At 33.8% G+C, this 17,773-nt stretch overlaps 1 protein-coding gene across 3 annotated transcripts in view; it reads left to right on the plus strand.

Moving 5' to 3' along the window:
• The window catches only part of LOC130456239 (PHD finger protein 6-like), a 39,108-nt gene extending 23,679 nt beyond the window's left edge, over positions 1 to 15,429 (plus strand). For 2 of the 3 annotated variants that reach the window (XM_056809922.1, XM_056809921.1), the window contains 7 exons: positions 191 to 234; positions 2,918 to 3,054; positions 3,245 to 3,388; positions 6,657 to 6,761; positions 8,693 to 8,826; positions 11,898 to 12,033; positions 14,111 to 15,429. In XM_056809922.1, the coding sequence (XP_056665900.1) occupies positions 191 to 234; positions 2,918 to 3,054; positions 3,245 to 3,388; positions 6,657 to 6,761; positions 8,693 to 8,826; positions 11,898 to 12,024 (691 nt within the window). In that variant the 3' untranslated portion in view covers positions 12,025 to 12,033; positions 14,111 to 15,429. The remainder of the gene's footprint in view (positions 1 to 190; positions 235 to 2,917; positions 3,055 to 3,244; positions 3,389 to 6,656; positions 6,762 to 8,692; positions 8,827 to 11,897; positions 12,034 to 14,110) is intronic. The other variant, XM_056809923.1, reaches the window with a different exon arrangement.
• The last annotated feature ends 2,344 nt before the right edge of the window (positions 15,430 to 17,773 follow it).

Here is a 17,773-nt window from a genome sequence, read left to right on the forward strand (position 1 = left end):
TTTTCTTTATTTTCCAGTTTTATATATGTTCTGCATTTTTTTGAGAGCATGTAATCAGTTATTCTGTTGCTGGTGAAATGAATGAAGTTATTCAAATCTTCTAAAAATTTTATAATGAATAAGCAATTGCTTTTAAACAAAATTAAAAATTGATTTATTCCTTGGATAATTTTTAACTTTTATTTTATAGGCTTTATTGTAAAAAACATAAGAAACCTGGACATAACTCTGAAGGTAAAACTACTCAATGCTTTTACTTTTTGGTAAAATATAGAAGACATAGTAGCAAATTGTATAAAGTTGAGAAGAGTAATTAATATTAGCATAATGATCTAAAAAAATAGGATTTAAAATTGGAAGGGACTTTGGATGTCGTTTAGTCCAGGTCTTTCCTTTTAGAGATAAATACAATCCAGACATTTTGAGGTTTACACAAGATTGTACTGAGAAAGAGGGGATGGAGAAGAGGGAGAGATGAAAACAGAGGAAGAAATTGAGAGTAAGTGTCTGATTTAGGACTCATTTTACAATATAGGCTTTTTTTTCTCGCTGCTTCTTTTTAAATTTTTTTTTTGTGACATGCCAGTAAGTAATTTATTGTTACTCTTATTTTAAAATTTTATTGATTTCTCTGTAAAATTTAGGCTTTATAGCTTTATCTCTCATAAAACCCACATGATGATAGTAGGCATAATTAATATGACTCATCAGGAACCATAGAAGAACAAGAGTAAATATTGTCATCAAAAAATTGTATAATAAGACAACATAGCCTAGTCCAGGGGTGCCAAACCTTTTAGAGTTTTCATATCCAAATAGTATCTTCAAGCTGCCTGTGAGCCCTGCCTTGCCCTCATTATCCCAGACAGCAGAAGGAGGAAGTGCTTGCATTAGGCTGCTGGGCAGAGGAGTGGGCCATGTGAAAAATGCCCGTGGGTGCTGTGGAGATGGGGAACAGTCCCTTCAGCAAGCTGGGGTATGCATGCAGCCAACATGTGCCTTGTTTCATGACAAAAATAGGAATGACAGGTAATCAGTCAGAGTTTTCATAGGTGCCCATGCAGTGATGGGGAAAAGTGAGAAAAGCCTCTAGTTATTGAGTTACAAACTTTGGGGGAAATAGATATGAAAGAGAATTCACAATTTAATATTTTTGAAGCATAGTTGTATTGCTTTCCAGAATAATTGGTCTAACTCATAGCTCAACCAGTAGTGCATGAGAATATTTGTTTTCCCACAGCTGCTCCTATAATTTTTGTGTTTGGTAATTTTTTTCATAAGACTGATAGCTGCTTGCTTTCTCTGAAAACTTACTATTCTTTGACAATCAGTTTGGGAACAGGTTTATTCAAATACCATATTTATTTTTAAAATGAGATATTTTGAGAAAATTGCCAGAACATTTCCCCTAGTTTCCTACTTTTCTAGTAATATTACATGCATCCACTTAATGCAAAATCTTTTAAATTTTATGTAACAAAAATAATTTTTCACATTTGTGAGCATTTTTTTATTGTTTAGTCAGGAATTTGTTACATTTGAAAAATGAATAAACTGAGAAAGAGAATGGTCTGAGTATGACTAATTTGTTGAATAATTTATCAAAACAATGTAGCATAAATAGAATCAATAAAGTAGAAATGTGAGATAATAATTATTTTGCTCTTTTAAAACTCTTCATCCTTTATGTATAAATAGCATATCTGTTTTAAGATTTTTTTCCTGTTTGATAATGATGTTGGCCTCTACTTAGTTTCTATCATTCAGTTTTCCCAGTAGTTTTTGTTGAATAGTGAGTGCAGAGCAGTAAGGGTTAGATATTTGGGTTAAAGTGACTTGTTGAGGTTGTTCACACAGCTAAGATTGTCCAGTTTTTCTCTTAATTATTTTGATTTCTGTTTTTGTTAATGTTTTGTAATTGTGTTAAAATGGTTCCTATATATTTTATAGTAAAGTAGTTTAAGTAGATTTTGAGTAAAATTTGATTTCTTTATCTCAATTTTTTTTTTGGATAATATACTGAAATGCTGATGGTTTGTTTAGATTAGTTTTACTCATGCTTAATTTGTCAAATTATTTTTCTTGTCATTGTAAGAACTAATAGACTATTAAAATTATTGTTTCTATGAGTTTTTTTCTTTGACCTGTTCATTCTTTGGTGTTGAATTATTTCAATTCTTCTTAACTTTTAATTTTTTGTTTTAATTTAGTGTTTTGTTTCAGTGGCCCTTTTATGAATATAAATTTCTTTGCATTATGATTGGTAAAAGATGTTTTTAATATTTCTGCTTGTCTGCATGTTTGTGAAGTTTTTATGGCCTAATTCATGATCTTCTTCTGTGACTGCCGTGAATATCTGAGAAGACATATTTTTCAGTTGCCATTCAGTGTTGCCAGAGGTCTATCACGTCTGGCTGGAGAACCTTCCAGTAGGCAACAAAAAAAACAAACATGGATTATATCGCTGTATTTCGAAATATCTTGTAATTTTTGGTAATATTTTGTAATATTCTCTATCTCTTGCTTGGTCTTAAATTCAGAAAGCAGTAACAAATAAATTAAGTGATATACTTAAGAGCACACTATTATTTGCATATGAAGTAAAAACACTAGTAGAAATAAGGAATGAAATAATCCATATTCTTGAGGAGTTTGAGGGACAAGTCCATGTGTAAGCACATGCTGAGTGAATACAAAGGAGAATAAAATACATATTTGTGTTAAAATTCATGCTTAGGACAAATTCAGGGAGATCAGGGTTTATTAATTTTGTATATGTTTGTATATTTTTCACCACATATTGGCTGACTGTTTTGTTTGGTGTTAGAGGCTTTTGAATCTGAAAATCCAGAAGTGGGTGGTTAGATGGAGAGACCAAGTTAGAGTTCCCATTGTAAATTTTGTTTTAACTCTTAAGCAGCTGGCTTAGAAGAAAATTTCAATGAATGTGAACTGGCACTTTCACCAGTCAAGGAAAAGAAGATTGGGAAAGGAAAGCCAAGAAAACTTATTTCACGAGGGCAATCAGAAGATACAACTTCAAATGGGACAGATGTAAGAAGAAAAAAACCAACCCTATTGATTCTTATTTTCTTAGAAAATAATATGAAAAGTATTCAATGTTTAATTTTATACACCAGAAACATTTGAGAGATTAATTCTTTTTTTATAGCTTGCTTAATATACCTTTAAAAGAACTGTTATTGTTATTAATTTTCTACTCTTTCTCTTTTTTCTTTTCCAGAGAGATCGGTCACCCCACAGAAGTAATTCTAGTGACCCTAGACCCAAATGTGGATTCTGTCATGTGGGTGAAGAAGAAAATGAAGCAAGGGGAAAGCTTCATATATTTAGTGCTAAAAAGGCAGCAGCACATTATAAATGCATGGTAAGAGGGATTGTGAAGGGGCCTGGGTCCCCATGGCCACAAGGACGCAGCTCCCCCCTCCCCCCCAGCCTGGCTGGGAGCTAGATGGGAGCCTCAGTGGAGGCAGCAGGGCACTGCAGGAACTCTGGGAGAACTGGGGGAGTAGGCCATGGACATGGGATCCCTAAAAGGTTTGCCGTCACTGGGCTAGATAATAGGCATAAAGTGGTTTGCATAATAATAATATTATTATTAGATAATAGGCATAAAGTCATACAGGTATTAAGTGTTTCAGGCCAGATTTTTGAATCCTCTCTTCTCTCCCAGATCTGTCTCTACCCCCCAAGCTATCTATTTGCACTGACATGTCTGTTACATGAGTTTGGCCTTCCCATGAGTAAATAGTATTTCTCAAATTTGGATCTGCCTTTTATTTGTCTATACAAACCCTGTGGATAGCCTAGGCAAATCACTTAATTCCTGTTTGCCTCAGTTTCTTCTTACATAAAATGTGAATGATAATAGCATTTGTTATTATTTAGTTATGTCTGATTCTTTGTAACCCCATTTGGGGTTTTCTTAGCAAATGTACTGAAGTGGTTTGCCATTTCCTTTTCTAGCTCATTCTACTGAAACTGAGGCGCACAGTGCTAAGTAACTAACCCAAAGACATAATTCCATATCTGAGGTCAAATTTGAATACAGATGTTACTGACTACAGGTCTTGCACTCTGTCTTCTGAGCTATCTAGCTACCTCATAGTAACACCTATCTCCTAGGTTTGTTGTGTCAAGTGAGATAAAAATTACAAAGTGCTCAGAAAAGGGCTTGGTACACAGTAAGAACTATATAGAAACTATTGGTGTTTTAAAAATTGTGTTCCATATAGTTTCAAGAGTATCTAGCATGTAGACTCAGAATTTTACATTATCTATAATTTTTTTGGTGATATGTGAACATACTGTACAACTTTGCTGAAATGATTCTTTCAGTGAGGTTTTAGTTAACTCTCTAGGATACTTTAAATCAATTCAGAAACTGATTGGTTTTCTTTGGATGGGTCATGCATCAATAAGAAAATAGGGTTATATTCAGTTTTGCTTGATATGTTATTCTTGGGTATTAGGCTATATATTCTTTGCCTTCTGAAATATGTTCTCAAATTTTCTTTTTTTTTTTTTAAACCCTCACCTTCCATCTTGGAGTCAATACTGTGTATTGGCTCCAAGGCAGAAGAGTGGTCAGGGCTAGGCAATGGGGGTCAAGTGACTTGCCCAGGGTCACAAGGCTAGGAAGTGGCTGAGGCCAGATTTGAACCTAGGACCTCCCATCTCTAGGCCTGGCTCTCAATCCACTGAGCTACCCAGCTGCCCCCTGTTCTCAAATTTCCACTTGTTTAAACTAGTAGCTGATAACCTTGTGTAATCAGTGCCTCATGGGTAACTGAATTCTTTGGGTCATTGGCAATATTATTTTTCTGTGGCCTTAAAGCTTTGGATTTTGGCTACATATGCCTGGAAATTAAAATTTGAGTTTTCTTTTAGGACAAGACCAGTAAAGACAGTTTTTCCTTTGCTTAATGTTTCTAAGATATCTGGCAGTTTTCCTTAATGATGTATGATCTTGAAAAATGGTTTCTAGAATCTGTTTCTAGATATTGTCATAGATATTGGAAAGTTTGAGAATTCTTAAATTATCTCCACTTGTCCTGTTTTTCAGGTGAGATGATTTTGAACTATTTCACATTTCCTCAATTTTTTCAGCTTTTGAATTTTTGTTGTTTCATTTGTTTCGTTTTCTTATTTCTTTATGACTTCTGTAAGCATTCATATTCTTTGGGTCAATTCTAACTTTTAGAATTATTTTTCTTCATTAAATATTTCTTTCTCTTTTTGCAAGCTGATAATTGTCTTTTTATGTCTTTCTTCCCAGGCTCTTGGTTTGATCAATCTCTTTTTTCCTCTGCATTCATTCATTCATTCATTTCTTAATAAATAAATGTAAAAAACCCTTACCTTCTGTGTTAGAACCAATACTGGTTCTAAGTCAGAAGAATGGTAAGGGCTAGATGATAGAGGTTAATTGAACTGCACAGGGTAACACAGCTTTGAAGTGTACGATTTGAAACCTCCTTCTACTGGGCCTGGCTCTCAATCCACCGAGCCATTCAGCTGTGCCTTGCTTTTTGTTTTTTAAAGAAAACATATATTTTTCTAATTATGAAAACCATTTTTAGCATTTCTTTTTGAAAATTTTGAGTTCCATGTTCTTTCCCCTGCTTCCTTCCCTTCACCTCATTGAGAAAGTAAACAGTGTGATGAATGTTACATATCTGTAGTTGTAGACATTGGTTTCATATTAGTCATGTTGTGAAAGAAAATATAAGCCTTTTTCTTCTCTAAGAAAAATGAAGAAAAATTTTAAAGTATGTTTTTGATTTGCACTCAGGCCTTTGGAATTCTCTTGACTCATATTGCTGGGAAGGCTAAGTGGATTCCTTTCTTGTCTTCCACTGTCCAGGAAGTATCAGTGGTATCAGCTCAGCAGTCACATCTGCCAATTTTTAGATGTTGCTCCTTTGGTTTTGGTCAGTTGAAGTAAATAGAGCTTGGGATTTTCCTCAATGATCTTAGGTGACCCGGCTTGATTAACCATTTTTTTCTGTATCTTCTCCAGTCCAAGGCAACTTATTCATGAAAGAGAACACTTAAGATAATTGTTAAAATGCTTTCATTGTCTGTATATTTTAAAAATGTTTATATTGTCAGGAGTTTGTCCAGTGTATTAACTTGAAGATTTTACATTACTCTTGGATACTCTTAGATTTGCAACAGACTCTACATGCACTTATTCTTTATTTAATCCTTAGAATATTCTTGTAAGGTAAATACCATTTGCCAGGCTTTGTGCCTGTGCTAATTGTTGGGGTTATAGAAACAGGCAAAAAGCACAATAAGTACCGCTTTCACCATAGTGGTAAAAGTAGATAATGGGCTGGTCTTGAAATTAGCTGTGCTTTAGAGGAGATATTATATAACACATAGAACTCCCAGTGCTTTTAGTATAAATCATGTAAGAAAAGTTGCTTTTTTTAGCTTATTTTAAATATTAAGAACAGTAGGGTAGTTAGAATTTTAAGTGAAATTGTTAAATTATACCTCACCTTCTTTAAGGTTAGTTAATTTTGAAGGAACCACAAGAACCCTGGCATTTATTACAGGTTAATGAAAAAAATTTTATTGTGACACACTAGCCAAAACAAATTCATTCATTTGGATTTCTTTTGTAGTTATTTTCTTCAGGTACAGTTCAACTTACAACAACGTCACGGGCTGAATTTGGTGATTTTGATATCAAAACTGTGCTTCAAGAGATTAAGCGAGGAAAAAGGATGGTACGTATACTGCGATAAGAACAGGGGCTTGGCTAGCAACACCCTGCTTGTATCTAGGGTCCTGTGAAGACCCTGTGAAGGTCCTGTGAAGTCCTCATTGGGATAAGGAGACAGCGATGATCATAAGAAGGACGGCTAATTCAAAAGGACCACTGATGCAGATAGTATTCAGTGACATCAATGGCAACTTTATTGAGGGAAAGGGTGATACTTATAGGAAACTGAATTGGTATCCCAAACATACCCATCCACACAGTTAGGGGTAATATTTATGTGGCAGCAGACTACATAAAGTATCCATAAGATACATGAACACAATCTGAAGATGATGTCTCTTCTGTTATAATCGCCATTAGAGTCTTCAGGGATATGATAAACAAACTTGGAATTCCCAGGGCAAGCTGTCCTAGGTTCATTCCCACATCACCCAGGCTTATTCAGTGTACTATATATTCCTTTATGTAGGGGTCTAACAACTCATCAATACTGTGCTACTTTTATCTTTTTTGTTTTAAAAGTGATTCAGTGAAAATTGGAAAATAAAAATGGAACAAGTGTTTTATAGTAAAAGTGGCTATTGGAGTACTGAAAAACATAGTAACTGTTTTCCCGTTTTCATAGTTTCTGTTTTAAAAGTTTTAAAAATTTGCATGCATAAAAATTATAAAAGCATATTGTAAAAAATTGTGTTCTATTTTTAAAACTAAATTATCATAAGTTCTAAGATATTATGGGGTGCTTAGAAGGGCATGGACATTTCTACTAATGATTTCATTTCAAATTTATTTTTCTTTATATTTTTATAATGTGTTCATAACTTAAAACATTTTTTCTTTTTATTGTGTTTTCCTCAAATAGCAGTTATCCTCTGATTCCTTAATGTCGACATACATATGTATGTTATTTTTATGACGGTTATCTTATATAAATATAATCATATAATCTGGGTACATTTTTTTAGGTCAGAAATGTCTATTCTTCCTAGTAACAATTTTATAATTTTTGTGAATAAGACTGTGAAGTAAGCAGTTTATAAGAAACATTTTACTATGCTATGTAGTCAAAGAAAGAAAGTAGCTCTCCAGATTATGAAAGGAATTAGAGTTTATCAGTTTTTCTTATGAAATGCCTATTATTAATTGTTTTTTATTTGGGTGTAAGCACTTGAATGTATAATTCTCTGTAATTTTCAAACAAGAAGGAGACTTTAAACTTTTTCTCTCAGAACTGGAGAGCCTGGCATCTTTTTTAATAAAAAATTTCTTTGTATAATCCATATAGTCACTTTTAAAGGCTATTGAAGGCTTAAACTTAGAAATGCTTTAGTTAAAAAAAAAAAAGCGTATTGGTAGTAGTCTCTCGGTAAGCGAGGATGACGATTGTCTTTGTATGTTTTTGTGCACAAAGACACCTGTGCATGAAGGAGATTTAAGTGGAAAAGTCGGTGCACAGAGAGAGTCCCACTCTCTCGGCGTTGGGAGCCTGGATCCAGTGGCACGAAAAGTCATTACACCTGGAGACTTCCTCAGCTGCATTGGATTTATACTTTAAAATAGTTAAAAAAGAGTACACATGACATAAAACATCTTTTGTTATTGGGCAAAATTTCTTAGTTTACTAGGTTTTGTTAAACTTATTTATATTAGAGTATTAGACTTTGGCAGGAAAACAGCTTTCAAATGTAAGCCAAAAGTAATATACCCCAAGATGATTTCCAGTTAATCAGTATAATCTAGGATGATTTCCAGTAAATGTCTAATAATTATTAATAGGGCCAACAAATCATGTTATAGTTTTGATAGAGATGATTATCACAATCTGCTATTCTATTTTAGATGTCTGTATTAAGACCAATTTAGTTAATTCACACAGGAAATGTGAACTTAACCTAAATCTTACTAAGGACACTCTTGCATATTTCTTTGTTACAGAGGTGTACCCTTTGTAGCCAACCTGGTGCAACTATTGGGTGTGAAATAAAAGCCTGTGTAAAAACATATCATTACCACTGTGGTGTACAAGATCAAGCTAAATACATTGAAAATATGTCACGAGGAATTTACAAGTAAGCACCCAAATGATCCTTTAAAAACATGCTAATTAATCAAAGAAGTCTTTTTGAGCTGTATGAGAACTTATTTTGAGTTCCTTCTAGATATATCTTTCAAAGAAATTGAATGACTCTATTGGCAGGGAAAAAATCATCATAATGAAGAATTTTTCAGTAACTGTGTCTGGAAATAAATTCTAGTCATATACACGTTAGCTAAATAGTTCTCTGGGAATGAGTCAGGAGAGAGAATTTGATAGTTTTCATTACAATTGTTATGTTTTTTTTCTTCTCACAGAGGCATCATAATCAGACTTGGAGAGCTCACTTTAGATTTCATCATTCAACTGATAGGACTCTTCCCAATTTTTATTAGTAAAATCTCATAGATTTTCTTTGTCTGTCATTTGTTGATCACTCTTCTCTTCCTGGCTGTTTTCTCCTTTTTGGGTTTTTGCAACATTGCTCTCTCCACATTCTTCAATCTGATTCAGTGTTATTTCTAACTCTCTCCTTTGTGGTTTCATCTTTCATGGGCTACCTCTCCTATTGTTCACTAAATCTCATCCCTGGATGTTCTTCTGTTAGTCATCTCTTTGCAAATGACTCCCTGATGTATCTATCCAGTATCATTATCTATCTCCTGGATTTCCATTCTATATTACCAGTTGCCTTTTAAACATTTCAAACTGGAATTCTTGGAGATATATCAAACTCAGCCTGCCCAAGATGGAATTTGTCTATCTTTCTCCCCAAATACAGCTTTCTAATGACATTTCTTCCTATTAAAGTCACTACTATTCTTTCAGCATAACTTTCTCCAACCCACATAACCATACAAATATCAACCACTTTCTTCTCCTCATTCCCTTTCATTTGAGGTGGGGAATTAAAATAACTCTAGCCCTAAATTCAATACATTTTAGCTCTGTAGCTATCACCAGCACTCTTCTGAGGTTCTTTCAGACTATATTAATTGCCCGGTCAAAAATCTGGTGGCTTTTAACTACCAGGTAACCACACTTCTTTAATGAAATCATGAACTTTTTCTTAAATTCAACTCCTGTGCTTATATTTTGGGACTTTAGCAATACTCCTCTAAACACCCTCAACAGAAAGATGGCCATTACTTTTATTCTTGTGATTATCTGCAAAGGTACCAATTTCCTTTTTTTGTAAATTCTGAAATTCCCTTATCAGACCACAATTTATTATTACAACTCTCCTGCCTTGTAACCTTGTATTTTATTTATCATCACCTTCAATTTCTTGGTCCTTCACTTCTCTCTAATATCATCACCTCTGCAATCAATGTATCTGCTGCCTTTTCTCCCACTCACATGCTGCTGAATGAAGCTGAAGGAAAACAAAACTATGTTATTAACTAGATCCAACCCACCTTCTAAACTAGTGTTAAGGTAATATTTTTATGCCTCCCTGGCTAACTCACTATTTCACCTATTAACACTATGACTTTTTCATCTTTTCCAAAACTACTGTGTCTTCTCATCCTTTCAGCATCTCAGCTGAGAATTTCACCAAAAAAACTGAAGCCATTTGCCCAGCTCTCTTTGTCCTCTTCTCATGTCACACAATTCATAAGCCTTCTGCCCATTGTCCTTCTTTCCAAGGCAAACTCCCTACAAATAATTCCATTGCCTTCTCAACCATTCTTTCTTTTAGTATTAAGTCTCTTGTTTTATTGCTTACTTTTCTATTGTCTTTTAACATTCTCATGTTTCCCATGTCTTAAAAAAATATTTTCACTTGATTTGAACAGCTTTTGACATATCTCTGTTCTCTTCTGTAGCTACACTCCTTGAGGAGGTTGACTACAATAGGTGCCTGTATTTCCTTTCCTCTCATTCTCATCTTAACTCTCCATTCTGCCTTCAAGGCTCATCATTGAACAGAAATTGCTCTCCAGAATAGTCTTACTTCTTGGCTTCTGTGTAATCTTTGACACTATTGACCACTTTATTTCCATATTCTCTGCTGTTTACGTTTCTGTGATGTTACTCTGTTTTTGTTCTGACTTCCTCCTCGGAGTCTGTGTTGCTTGATCTTCATTGTGTACAATAATAATTTTGTTGTTTGTGCAGTTGCTTTCACGTTATGTCCAATTTTCATGACCCCATTTAGAGTTTTTTTGGAGAGATATGGGACTTCTTTGCTATTTCCTTCTCTAATTCATTTTATAAATGAGGAAACTGAGACAAACAGGTTAAGTTACTTGTCCATGGTCACACAAGCTAGTAAGTGTCTGTACTGTGCATGACTTGAACTCAGAAGAAGGAGTCTTCCTGACTACAGATCTGACCCATCTGCTATGCAACCCAGCTAACCCAAATGAGAAGTAGAAATGGCCAACTACTCTAGTATCTTTGCCACGGAAATCCCTCATAGCACACAGAGAGTTTGTGACAGCCAATAGTGACAGCAAATCTAATATTTTTATTTAAGTCATTCTGGTTTATTGTGACAGTTGAAGTTAACAGTGACTTTCAAAAGTCTGCACTGGAATAAATAAAATATATTTTTGTGTTTATTTTTTTGGTTCTCTCTTATTAAAGGCTTAAAGGTCACAATTTGTAAATCAGTGTTGGTTAAGTTGCTTAAATCGTAGGCAGTCATTTTCATTAGATCTGAAATAAAGTCATGTGCCTGTCAGATTACGGATTTATTTTACGCTTATTCAGCTCATTTAGTAACTGGTGTTATACATTTCTTCTAATTATTAAGGAACATTAGAAAGTTTATGGACAAGCACATTTCATGTGAACTTGGAATATTTTTCCAGGTCCATTTTGTTTTATTATACATTTGAGTGTTAATGGAAGTTAAAATTAAATTTAAAAATTTTAAATAAAAAGCTTCAAATGAATTATTGCATTGTTCTTTGATACTTTTCACAGTAGCTTGCAACATAATTTATTGAAGGAATGAGATAGCCTGAAAAACTTTGAATTTCTAAATAAGATTTTCAAAACACACATATTTACAACATATTTACCGGAGTCAGTTTCATTTTCTGAACTGTGTATTCATTGACATCTCCTTAACTTTGCTTCTTTTGATAATTTTAGACTATATTGTAAAAATCATAGTGGCAATGAGGAGAGAGATGAAGAAGATGAAGAACGAGAAAGCAGAAGTCAAAAAGAACTTACTGACTGTTGTGATCCTTCTCAACAGCAACTTAGTGGAAACTGAGTATGGAAGGTAATCCTGGCACCCTCGTTACAAAGATATTTTGTTTAGATTATTTTATTGTTTTATTTTCAATATCTGTTACAGTGTTTTTTTAAACCCTTACCTTTTGTTATTCCAACTGGTAAGGGCTAGGCAATGGGGGTTTTGTCTGAGGTCAGATTTGAACCCAGGACCTCCCATGTCTAGGCCTGCCTCTCAACCCATTGAGGTATGTAACTGCCCCATTAGTTTGTTAAAGACAACTAATTTATAACTACTTTTAAAAATATTTAATAATGTGTATGTGTGTAGGTATATGTACATCTATTTGAAGGAAATACATGTTAATGTAAATATATAGATGCATCTTAACCATGGTTGTCTTATCAACTTGAATAGGCTGAAAAGCTAGTTAGAAAGTTGTAAAAAATTTCAACATGTATGGTTATTTTTTCCTCATTTCCTCTCCTGACAGAAATGCTCCTATTTTTAAGCTTTTATGAAGTGGCATATCATCATTCTACAAAAAGCAAAACAAACCTCTTTTCTTACATTTATAAAAAGTTAGTGAAAGATTAACATGAGAAAAAATACTTTTGGAGTAAATAACATTTCAAAATTTGAAAATTTAGTTATTTGGTGAATATGAGCAAGAGATTCATGATAGTTTTTTTAATTTACTACTCAATGAAGAGAGTTTTTTCATTGCAGAGTAGTCTAAAAAATTACAACATTTGAAGCTGAACCCTTTGTTTCCTGTCTTCATGGCCTGTTGCTCTTTGGGAACTTTGGGAAGATGTGGCTAAAGTAACAAATGGAACAATGGGAAGATAGAAGTTTTTTGTAGTATCTTGACCCAAAATGTATGAAATACTGTAAACATGTGAGAATAATTTTTCTCATGAGGCATTACTTAACTGTTATGACGATTTTAATATTTTTCATGTGTATTTACTTCATGTTTTGTCTTTTAACTAAGTTGAAGCAGCTCCACTCACTGGTTTAAGTGCTAACTTTGAAATTAATTAGTGTACGGAGCTTTGAATCTCAAACACTCCTTAAGCAAATCATTTAACCTACAGATTGGTACCATTCATTCAAAAATATTTAGATATTTTTCTATTAGATTATGTTAATAAATTTCTTTAACATAAAAAATGTTGGAGATATTTTTAAGTAGATCCTTTTTTTTCAGGTGTTGTTTGGGTTAAATGTCCCTTCCAACACTGTGATTCCAGATTGATTATCTTTGGCATTTTTACTTCTTTTAAAAAGTGCTTTTTATTAAAAAACAAAATAAAATGATTCCCATAAAAAACCAGTGCAATAACAGCCTTGCTTTTTCCTAAGAAAAAATACATTTTCAGTTTCAAGTGAGGATATAGAAAACATTTTCCATCATTGTAGGGACTGTGGAATTGGTTTGTATATTTAGGGGACTTGTAGCCAGGAAGGAAGGCAGACTAGTAGAAACATTTCATGAGGTGTGGTGGAGAAAGACAAAGCTTTATAGTGAAGATTCTTAACCTGGATCTATGAATTTACATGTAGATACACGCATATGGATATTCATATACATAACCTAGTTAGATAGTTAAATGTAAGTATAAAAACATTAAATGCCAATATAGGAAGTATGGTGGCAAAGTGGATAGATTTTTTCTTAACTGGTCTCTTTTGTAATTCTATGGCTTTTATTTTATGCTTTGAGATATCAACTATACCAGATTGCCGAGGGGGTGGGGCCCATGATAGACAAAAAAAGTTGATTTATAAGAAATCAGTTCCAGGCTTCATGCACAGCAATTTGGAGGTAAGGTTTTCAAGTGAAATGATACACGATCTGCTGCGCTTGTATGTAAATTAATAAGAAGGATCCCTTGGCACATACCCTAAAACATAGGGTTACTATGGTAAAAATGATCATTTGTGAATTTAACAGGAAAAAGTAAGAGATTTAAAACACTACTGTTTTTCTGTATTAATTTTCACTCTTAAATCAGTGATTTTAATGTAATCACTCACATTTTTATGTGCTTTAAGTTTAAAAATGTTTTACGCATACTGTGAAGTGTATAACATTAATTTTATTTGTTCCATATTACAGTTGGAAAATAGGATTCAGAGGCCTGAGAAACTTGACCACCAAACCATCAGATTTGTGACTATAAATGTTAGCGAGCCAGGAATCAAACTGACTCCAGGTACCATCTTCTGCCTACAACATTATGTTACTATGTTCTTCATTAAATATCAATAAGAAAATGCCTTTTGAAAAAAAATAAAATGTTTCCTATTATCTGAATATAATTTTCCTCAAGTAGACATAGTTATGAAATTTAATAAGATCCAACATTTTGAATGCTAGGCTAAGTACAAATGATGACTTTGTGAAACACAAAATTAGTTCCTATAGTCTTTTTTATTAAAGCCTACTTTCAGAAAGGCTTACTTAAAAATTTCTGTTTCTCCGTTTAAATTGTTTTTGTTTCTAGGCTCTCAAAACTAGTTACCAGTAATTGTTTTATTTATTTTTACCTTAGAACAGTGTTCTTTTAAATAAGAAAATTATAAAAAAATATTCCATTGTATTGCCACCTACTCTTACATTATATAAACAAGAATGATGCTTAAAAGTACTTTTTTGCTTTGAGTTCCTGAATGTAGATATAATTTGTGACTTGAGAGATGTTTTTTCTAGCTGTTTTCTTTTTGTGTAGTTTAAAAAGTACTTGAAACAAATTGGTTTCATTCTTGTAAGAAATTGCTTTTAAATATAAAATTTAAATTTAGTGTATTCACATTTTGTCATATATCCTTAGTGCCTTACACTATAAAAATTATACTTTTGTGCCCAGGTTATTATTTTACTGAGTGTTAATTATAATATGATATTAAATAAATTTCCTTTAGCCCTATGATTGCCTTTGCCCTTAGTGGTGGTTTTTGTAAACATAAAAAATCATTTTATAGTCAAGTAGCATTTATTTTAGTTTTTCTTGGCATTTTCATATAAATTTATTCCTTGCAGTTTTTAAGAGTACTTTTTTGTGTCTTGTAATCTTCCATGAATATACTAAAAATTACTTTGGAATACTCTCAGTTTGTGGAAATTGTAGTAAAATACTTGCATTTCATGTTATTCCTTTAAAATGTATATGCACATTATATGAAATTTCTGTATTCCCAAATTCTCTAATAACTTAAAAATATTATACATTTCTTCTTAGAAGTGTTAACCTGCCTGTAGAGAGGGCAGTTTAGGAAAACTCAAAATTAACTGAAACAGTGACATTTTAAAAATGAAAATATTCTTGCTTTGTGAAATGTGGTAAAACTGAGCTAAAATGCATATTTTTTCTTTAAATTGCTTAAAATATAAAAAACAAAGTGGACCCTTTGGATTAAAAACATTCCTCATAAGTATGTCCATTTTTGGTTCCATTGTCTTTATTTCTAGATATACTTGCTAATATTTCTTTTGGCTATGTTTTGAATATTGTTATTTTCTTCTCATAAATACATCTAGGGCAGTTTTTAGTAGTGAGTAGTTACATATAGTTGTCATTATTCATCAGTTGCAGTTGCATCTAATGAAGTGTCTACTGTGTTTGAATATGAAGACAAAAATGAATTTCCACTAGATGGGGTATGCAGGAGAATGGAAAATGATCTTCTCTGTTGGTTTTCTTAGGATTCGGGGGCAGCCTATTATTCTCCTTTGTATGGGGTTAGCCTTTATTTCTTTATTGTCCTTTATAGGATGTATAACAAGTATAAGTATCTAAAGGGAGGGAAGAACCTCTTGGCTTATTTCAGAAGTCCCTTGCTTGAGAAGTGAGATGAGTTTTTCCTCTCTTTTCTTTTACATTTATCTACTTCAAAAAACTGATGACTCATAAAGCTTCCTCAAGAATGGACAAATGAATACTAATTAGGGTGGGGGGCACGCCTTATAGTGGTTTCCAGAGGCCTTTAATGAAATGGACTTTGGAGGGTTTCTTTTTTTTCTCCAGATTCACTTAGATTGATGTGATTTCTTTAATCCCTCTAAAGCCAGAAGAAATAGTTCTGAGAGTGTTCATTTTTCTACTAAATACATTGGCTTATCTCTTTCTAGCTCATTTTTTGAGAGACTATGTCTTCTGAGATCCTCAGTTAGCTTAACCTAAGGTTCCATGACTTGATTAGGATGCCATTTAATTTCTTTGGGCCATCTTGGTAGAAAGTCTTCGGAGTGAGTCACTTAACAGCAAAATGACCAGTTGATCTCTTCCCAGGTCAGGATGTAGGCTTGAGAATAGATCACAGCTTTAATAAATTTCCCTGGTTAATCTGAAGTCATTAGGATGTTTAACTAGGCAGCTCTATGTGCAATTTATATAGATTAATTTCTTCCTGCTATGGGAATTCTTTTAAAGGCAACATAGAGACAGAAAGAACCCCATGCCTAATCTTTTAACCTTTTCTTCTACCCTTCCTTATGTCTAAACTTGTGGGATCATGTGAGGAATGAGGTCTGGTCCTGAAGTTGCAGCCTCCATCTCAGCAAGGAAACTGGCATTGTTCTGGCCAGTTTTTACTCTATGATTCTATGGGTCTCACATAAACAGAATTCATATTCCTAGGGTGGATTCCAGGCCAACCTGATGAAGAGGGAAAATATCTTAAGACCAGGTTAGTAAGATGGATTATCCTAGTGTTTTCTAGGATGGGTAGGGAGAAATTTGTACTATCCAGGATATCCTTCTGACAAAGAGAAATTTGACAAACTGATAGTAAATTAATGCAATATTAAATTAAATTCTCCTTACTGACACTTTTCTTTTAGGTTCCTTCCTCATACCAGAGAAAGTATGCATTCATCTGTGTCAGTAGTGCTTGTGCTCAATCATCTTCTTTTCTCCCCCCAACCTCCAGTGAACTGATTTTAGCAATTCAAAGGAGCCTTCCTCAGGGAATAAGTAGGCTCATTGCTGATTTAAAAAAAAATACTGTGCAGGGGGCAGCTGGGTAGCTCAGTGGATTGAGAGCCAGGCCTATTAATGGGAAGTCCTGGGTTGAAATCTGGCCTCAGACCCTTCCCAGCTGTGTGACCCTGGGCAAGTCACTCAACCCCCACTGCCTAGCCCTTACTGCTCTTCTGTCTTGGAGCCAATACACAGTACTAATTCTAAGAAGGAAGGTAAGGATTATTTTTTAAAAATACAATGCAAAAGAGTATGGGACTCATAACATTTAAATATCTTAGGGCAGATGAAGAATCAGGCTGGAGTTGGGAGATCCTGTATTTAAATCTGATCTCAAAAACTTTCCAGCTGGGTAACCCTGGGCAAGTCATTCAACTCCAGTTGCTTAGCCCTGACCTCTATTCTGCCTTGAAACCAACAGTATGAATTCTAAAACAGAAGAAAAGGATTAAAAAAAAAAAACAAAAAAACCAAATCCAAACCTCTAAACATCTTAATGGATGGGGGAAGGATTAACCTTTTGTAAGAAAGAGGAATATCTTGAATGATATTAAACATGATGACTAGACAAGGAAGATTTTTTTTTTCCTGAGAAGCTCTGGGGGGAAGTAGGGAAAGAGAGAGAGATTCCCTTTTGTTGAGGTTCTGAAGCCCCACCCAAACTGTCAGCAGTTTATTTGACCAGTTTGAACTTCCTTCATTAACCTGGGGTTGTCCTGAGTGAGTGATGTTGGCAACCAACAGGGTCAGGGTCTCTCCATCAACTAAATGGGCATCAGGACAAGAAAAGAGACAAATAC

This window comes from Monodelphis domestica (assembly GCF_027887165.1).
Source record: "Monodelphis domestica isolate mMonDom1 chromosome Y unlocalized genomic scaffold, mMonDom1.pri SUPER_Y_unloc_1, whole genome shotgun sequence".
In the NCBI taxonomy this organism is placed as follows: Eukaryota; Metazoa; Chordata; class Mammalia; order Didelphimorphia; family Didelphidae; genus Monodelphis; species Monodelphis domestica.